Here is an 8,057-nt window from a genome sequence, read left to right as displayed (position 1 = left end):
GCTTCCCAGGTGAGGCGGTGCCTCACCCTGCTTCAGCTCTTGCTGGTTGGGCTGCACCCGCTGACCAGCACCAACTGTCCAATACGCCCCAGTGAGATGAACCCAGTACCTCAGTTGAAAATGCAGAAATCACCCATCTTCTGTGTCGCTCACGCTGGGAGCTGGAGGCTGGAGCTGTTCCTATTCGGCCATCTTGGGCGCCCCCCTCAAGACTGTTTTAAATCACATGTCTGAGCTTGAGCTCCATAGTCAGATGAGGAGAATGCTTGATGGTTTTGCTCTTTAATTTTTATCTCTGGTTTGAGAATGGATGTGGGTCTGTGTTTAAACTGATGTCTATAGATTCCTTAGTGAGAGTCGAGCTAACACAGAGAGATCAGTGGCTGTTATTAAGTTTGATGGACTCTTGGCTTAGGCTGTGATTGGAAACAGATAAACTCTGTCCTGCACATACCCAATCTAGAAATTGCCATATTTTTGCTGAGCATGATTTTTCTGTTACGCTATAGAATGAGTTTCACTAAAGTAAACTAAGTATCTTTAGTGTTTATACCACAAGGTTTGGGATGCCAACTGAATTGAAAGGTCTTTATATTTATTAAATATGTGTTTACTTGCCATGTGGGCATCGTAAGTTGGCTTTCATGCAAAGCAAGTTGTACGGTGTTCTTTTAGGGTTTCCAGATTCAGAGACCTCCTTGTTTTTCTCCTTCTACCTTTGGCTGGAGCTAGTGAGGCCTCAGAAAGAATAACTAAAATAATACAGGGAACAGAGGAGCTTGCTCTGATGACATCTCAGAAAAGCAAATTCTGGTGGAAGCCTTTAACATAATCAAGTCACCAGTTCTAAAAACATGTTTTGAGCAACTACTATGTAGTGCTTATGCAACTACTACAAGCACAGTTGGAGGTACTGTATCCCCAATACAGTAGTACATAGAACAGATAAAAACCCTTCTTCATGGAGTTTATATTGTAATGGGGGACATGGACAATAAGCAAGCTAAATAAGGAAAACGTATAGTATGTCAGACAGCGAGAAAAGTGACAGGGAGAAAAACAATGCAGGGAAGGGGAAACGAAGTGGCTCAAACATTTTAAATAGATTGGCCAGGGAAGACATCACTGAAAAGGTGCCTTTTTTTTTTTTAGACAGAGTCTCTCACTTTGTCGGTCAGGCTGGAGTGCAGTGGGGTGATCTCAGCTCACTGAAAGCTCCGCCTCCCAGGTTGAAGTGATTCTCCTGCCTCAGCCTCCCAAGTAGCTGGGATTACAGGCGCCTGCCACCACACCGGCTAAGTTTTGTATTTTTTGTAGAGACGGAGTTTCACCACGTTGGCCAAGCTGATCTCAAACTCCTGACCTCAGGTGATCTGCGTACCTCAGCCTCCTGAAAGTGCTGAGATTACAGGCATGAGCCCACCACATCCAGCCATGAAAAGGTGGCTTTTGAATCAAAACCTGAAGGAAGTAGGGGAGCTAGCCACATGGACATGGGGGAAGAGCATGCCCAGCAGAGGGAACAGCAGGCACAATGGCCCTAAGGGGAGAGCATGCCTGAAGTGCTTGAAGAACAGCAGACCAGCAGTGTGTCTGCAGCAGGAAATGGCTGGTAATGTGGTCAGGGATAAAAGGAAGACAGATCATGTGAGGTTAGTGGGAGCATAGATGTTATCCTCCAGCCCCAAAAGACCAGAACTATGACACCACTCTGAAGTATGAAAGATGTTCAGAACAATAAAAGAAGAGCTTTTACTCTATACACTGATACCAAATTTATATTTCCAGTACATAACATAATCTAACTAGACGATATCAGGAAGAGGCAGTATATAAATTCATAGATGAAAGTTGCACAAAGAAGTAAAGGAAATCTTGGGATCAATCCTACTTTTGTGTGATTGATCCCACAAAAGGCAACTGTACTATTTCTCTGTCTTCTCCCTGAATCCAAAGCAGAATGGTCTGCAGGATTTATCATCAGCCTGACCAATTAGCACTGTGTTAAGTCCCCATGTACTGGAATGACAGTGTCATCTTCATAACCAAGGTAGTAGCTAAGATTATCATTGCATCAACATACAATGGTGGTGGGAACCATGAAGGCATGTGAAAGCTGCAAGTACCAAGGGGATCCCGGGCACTGTGCAAAACTAGCCTGAAGAGAATTTGGTGGGTAACACAAGTGGAAATTCTGTCTACTTGCTAAATTATAATATATCGTTTGCTACTAGTATCTAGCAGAGACAGTTTACCAGCTGATCTTCAAAGGGCCTTCTGCTAACAGAAATTGAAATCTTCTTAGGAATGGAAAGAGGTCTGGGGAGGCTCTTTGAGATATGGAAAATGCTATGTCCAGAAGCCCAGAGGAGACTATTTTGAAGGTCCTACAGAGGAATTCAACTAGGTGTCCCAGAACCAAATTGTATGGAGATATGGAGGCCAGCCATAATGAGGACGGGGTTACAGGCTCCATCACTATCCCACTGGAAGTTGGAGCATTCAGTTCCCGAGGGTCCTCCCATCAGTCTTGCACCCATGAATTGTCAATATAAATAAAAGGTAGTGTGCTGTCTATGAAAATGCACCTTGCAGACAGGCCCTCTTCCAACCTAATTTCCTCCCTCCACCCAACCCTCCAATATAGAAATCCCAGAGCTCTGCTGGGTTTCACTGATAACTGATTGTGCCTCTCACCCCAGCCAGATGTCCTGTTGATAAGAAGGGGATCTAGGACAAGAGAACAGGCAATCTCTCTGACTTTGCAAACTCAATTAAGTGGTTGTATTCCCATCCCGAGGACAAGGGGGTGCCCCTGAAAGTTTTCTAAGCAGAGGAGTAACCCAAACTTCTTCCTGTTTCTTGTTTTCATCTGCAAGGAAACCAGCAAAATTATGGAGCTTACCTCTAATGAATAAGCCTATTGGCAGGAAATGTAAGAAAAAGGGACAGTAGTTCATGAAGGATTTCTTCTTTAGGAATTCTTCAGCCAGAATAATATCCAACTTTTGAGACCAGTAACAGCATACGGATTGACTCGTCTATTTTCTCCCACCTTCTCCAGAGCTTCTCTGAGTTATCATCCGGACCTGATTGCTCACAGTCCTTGACTGCATTTGCCACGCTTGCCTCTACCAGCAGCACCCAGCTGCCCATTGGTTTCAGCACCCCAGCCACCACCGAGGGCTGTTTGGATTCTTCAGCTGCTCGCCACAAGATGACTTTAAATCCCCGCAAACAAAAGAAGAACCTTCAAGTGATTGTAAGTCCTTCAAGAGACAGGGCACTAAACTCCTGTATAAGAAAAGATGAGTTCCAACCTTTGCAAACTACTACTAGGGAAATAGTATGGTGTAGGAGACTCATGCCCTAAGTAAGCTTGGCAAGGTCAAGGGTGCTGTCCTGAGCTTGACACCCGCAGAGGGGTGAGCAAGCTTGCACCTATTGGGTGTGGTTTCCTATCCATGTGGAACTCATATTAGAAGGGACTAAAATGAAGCAGAAACAGTGAATGATTTAAACCCCCATAAACTGCTTATTGGGTTAACATCTGGGAGTTCACTCAGCCCTATTTGTAGAGAATATTCAACCCTAGCCCAGATTCGGATTCTTTCAGTTATTAATCAGATGAGACCCATGAGTTACAAATTGCAGCACTATTCCACTTATTTGGAGGTCAAACTTTCAGCAACCCTAAACATACAGAACTTAGTTGTTAACCCATCCAAAGATCTCCAAATAGATGCCACATGACTTTCTAGGAAGCAGATCTACTGTGTTAAAAACATGGCCACAGATCAGACTCAGACCTGACAGCAAAGAGAAGTGACAGCTGATAGCAGAGAGAACGACGGAAATAATCTGGGGCCCTTTAATATAGGGCTTTGCCCACCTCAATATGTCCTTCAGGGTCACACTATATCATAGTCCAATGTAATAGATCATTTCGTTATTTGTCCAAGTCATCTAGAAAAAGTAGATTATTTTCCATGATCCCCGTTTAAAAAGATAGAGAAATAATGCTTTTGGAAAAGGCTTTTAGTAAAAGTTAAGGATTAGGGCCAGGTGTAATGGCTCATGCCTGTAATCCCAGCACTTTGGGAGGCCAAGGTGGGTGGATCACCTGAGGTCGGGAGTGCGAGACCAGCCTGACCAACATGGAGAAACCCCATCTCTACTAAAAATACAAAATTAGCCAGGTGTGGTGGCGCATGCCTGTAATCCCAGCTACTCGGGAGGCTGAGGCAGGAGAATCACTTCAACCTGGGAGGCGGAGGTTGTGGTGAGCCAAGATCACGCCATTGCACTATAGCCTGAACAACAAGAGCGAAGTTCCGTTTTTGTTTTGTTTTGTTTTGTTTTGTTTGTTTGTTTGTTTTTAAAGTTAAGGATTAAAAAGTGTTAGTGTTTAGTGTTTAAAAGGATGTGTCAGTTGGCTATAAAACTCACTTTAATAAAAAACTGAATTCGCCAGTGATTCTGGGCTGAAGGGAAGAGACTGTAGATCAGAGGTGAAGAGACTAAAAAATTGTATAGTACAAACATTTTACAGGGAAGGGCGTTAAAGCACAAATAATTTCAGATACTTACCCAAAGTCAAACACCCAGGTGGTGGCAGAGCTAGGGCCAGAATTCATTCTTCTGACTTCCAACTCAGCACTTTTTTCATCCCACCATCTTGCCTCTAGCTTAGGCATCTCAATTTCACTTTAGGTTGTAGACAAAATACGAGTTGAAAGAACAGGTGCAGGAGCAGAGGGGCAGAGGGAAGCCCTCTGGTGGCCTTGAGAGTACCTTCTTAGTTTGGTGTCAAAGAAGGGGTGACCAATTACGAGGTGCCAAACCCTATACATGCATTATGTCCTGAATACCTCACAACAAACCTGGGAGATGGGGAAGGTTGGCTGAGGGAAGCAGTATGACCCTTCTAACTTTCTTCTTTCTGTATAGCCTAGTTGAGAAAAAGCCTGGGCATTACCCTCTGAGAAGGCCAGAACATCCGCTTCTTCCCTGTGACTCTCTCCCTGTCATGTGGATGAATATAAAAAAGATCCAGGATCATTTATGACACAGGGACTACTACCACTTTCTCCCTGCTCTGTAATTTCTTAGATCTGCAAGTCCCACAGGAGGTTTCTCCTGGTCTCTTATTTATCGATGTAGACACAGTGATTTAGAGAATAACTTGCCCAAGGTCACACAGCAAGTAAATGATGAAGAGATTTTGAATCCAGCCCAATCTGACTACATTTTCTCAAAAATAAATTATTATGAGCTGTGTCTGTTTGCACAGGTACTTTGAGTGGGAGTGTAAAGAGTTGTATGTTTGTCTTTACATGTATGACATAAAGGCTTACACTAAGCAAATTCCGGACACTGTTCAGTGCAGTGCTACACTGACATTTCCAGAGCTGTATTGTAATCATCAGAAAACCTTGTTTATGCTAAACCAACTTCAGCCCATCCAGTGTAAGGGCTGAACCTTTCAGCTTTTTCTCCTTTCCCTCCCAACAAAACCCCAATTCTTTTTCTTCTTTTGATCTGGAAAGAGATAATTCATGCTTTCATTAAATTCCCTGAAAAGAAGCCAAAAAGGATTTGAATTTAGCTCACAGGTCTGGTGAAGCAAATCTGATAATCCCAATATGGCCGAGGGCATGACTGTTGTCAGACCCAACGACCCCATTTTCAGATTCGTGACCTTCCAGTGTGGTTCAGTCATTTCCAGGGTATTTTAGAGAGATCCCTGCAGTGTGTCACTCAGACATTAGAAACTCCAAACCTGGATGAACCACTTACAATAGGTAAAATGATCCCCAAGGATCTCTTGGTGGAAACAATTCCATTAAGAAATTCCTGGAAATATCTCCATTGAAATAACGTCCATCTTTAATGGTATTGTTACACGCCCAGCATCAAGAACTATTTTTCCTGATGCTTTTTCTTTGGCAACCATGCAGAAGTGGTTGGAAAGCACTTCAGTAGGATTCAAGCTCTTTCTTTTCCTGTTTCAGGTGGAACCAAAGCAGGAGGAGCCAAACCTTCCATTGGTTTCTGAAGAAGAAAAGAGTATAACCAAACCAAAAGAAACCAACCAAAAGAAGCTGGGAACGGACAGTGCAGGTTAGCATATCTTCACCCTCACTCAGAAACATGTATGACAGACTTCATTACACAGTGCTACATTGATAGGAGCTGTACCCAAGAATTACCTAAGACTGCTGCCCTTGGTCTTCAGAGAGCTTTCAATTTTATATGCAGAAAATGTGGTCCAGGCTTCTCCATCTAGACTGCCGAAGTAATACAATTGCCACTTGTGTGGGGTTCAGGTAAAGGATCATACCTGGATTCTTATTTTATCTAAATGAATTTCCAACAAGAGAGGTGTTTTGTTTGTGAATTTGTTTCATCCTCTCTGAGGCTAACGTACATGCTGAGTTCCTCAGTGAGCCCAGATACGGGAGGACAGTCACTGATTTCCCTTCAGCATTCTTCCTCAGCAAAAGAACCAGAAAGGAATAACATAATTGGCCAAAAAATCATTTTTTAAAAGTTGCCTTTCTCTTCCTGTAGAGAGAAAATGACTTTCTTAATAATGATACTATTGCCCACATCCATGGACAAAGAGGGGTTATGCAGCTGCAGACAGATGTCCTTGGCAGCCAACACCTATTAAATCGCCAAACAGCAAATATCACCAGAGTGAAAATCTCTCTGTATGTTTATGCGTGTGCATATGTTGATGCTGGCTCCAGCTGATGGCAAGCTGATTTCAAGCAATATTTGATAAAAAATCCAGTTCCTCAAATTAAGTTGAACAGTTATGTTACGTTTTTGCTACAAAAGATTTCACATCTGGGTTCAAAGACAGGATATTCCTAAACACATTTTCCCATGAAAACTAAGAAAACCACAAAACTCTCCAGAAAAAAAAAAAGAAAGAAAAAGGAAGATTAGATGAGTACTTAAAAAAAAAATCTTTTTGAGCTTTATTTTTATTTATTTATTTACTTATTTTTTTGAGATGGAGTCTCACTCTGTCACCCAAGCTGGAGTGCAGTGGCGCGATCTCAGCTCACTGCAACCTCCGCCTCCCTGGTTCAAGCAATTCTCCTGACTCAGTCTCCCTAGTAGCTGGGACTACAGGCACCCGTCACCACACCTGGTTAATTTTTTTGTATTTTTAGTAGAGACAGGGTTTCACCGTGTTAGCCAGGATGATCTCGATCTCCTGACCTCGTGATCCACCCGCCTCGGCCTCCCAAAGTGCTGGGATTATAGGCGTGAGCCACTGCACCCAGCCTTTGAACTTTATTTTTTAATAGTTGTCTCTTTTACACACAGAGGATAGAACTGAGTCAGTATCCATGGGGGCAGATACTTTGGTTGATTTTCCATATCATGGAAGTTGTTTGGAGCACAGTCAGCTATTCTCAGCGCTGTATGCTGGATATGAAACTACCAGATGGAGCTAGGGATGCAGCAGATAGTGAGGGAAGAAAGGCAGCGAGGGGCCCTTCCATCTGGGGATCAAAGAGAGTTCCTTAGAACTAGAAGAAAGGAGAGGAGTAATCTGTACGACTACTACCTTGTGCTTGACCTGAAGCCTGTGGACCAATGCAATTGTTAAGGCATTCCAAGAATTTCTTTGCATGTATATTACATATGATTGGTTTAAAAATGTTTTTATTTCAATAGCTTTGGGGGTACAAGTGGTTTTTGGTTACATAGATAAATTGTATAGTGGTGAAGTCTAGGATTTTAGTGCACCTGTCACTCGAGTAATGTACATTGTATACATTATGTAGTTTTTCATCCCTCACCCCCTCCTACCCTTCCCACTTTCTGAGTCTCCAGTGTCCATTATACCATTCTGTATGCCTTTGCATACCCATAGCTTAGCTCCCATTTATAAGGGAGAACATGTGGTATTTGGTTTTCAATTCCTGGGTTACTTCACTTAGAATATTGGCCTCCAGTTTCATCCAAGTTGCTACAAAAGACATTATTTCATTCTTTGTTATGCCTGAGTAGTATCACATTTTCTTTAGTTGATT

General features: G+C 42.8%; 1 protein-coding gene across 1 annotated transcript in view; it reads left to right on the top strand.

The window, feature by feature from the left end:
• KIAA1210 (KIAA1210 ortholog) overlaps positions 1 to 8,057 on the top strand; it is an 80,330-nt gene that overhangs the window by 55,551 nt on the left and 16,722 nt on the right. Inside the window, 3 exon segments of the mRNA XM_011977142.1 lie at positions 3,065 to 3,262; positions 5,693 to 5,795; positions 6,010 to 6,123. Coding sequence (XP_011832532.1) covers positions 3,065 to 3,262; positions 5,693 to 5,795; positions 6,010 to 6,123 — 415 coding nt within the window.

The sequence above is a fragment of the Mandrillus leucophaeus genome, unplaced genomic scaffold (assembly GCF_000951045.1).
Source record: "Mandrillus leucophaeus isolate KB7577 unplaced genomic scaffold, Mleu.le_1.0 Scaffold174, whole genome shotgun sequence".
In the NCBI taxonomy this organism is placed as follows: domain Eukaryota; kingdom Metazoa; phylum Chordata; class Mammalia; order Primates; family Cercopithecidae; genus Mandrillus; species Mandrillus leucophaeus.
The sequence above is the reverse complement of the archived record's forward strand: the minus strand, read 5'-3'. Positions and strand labels throughout refer to the sequence as shown.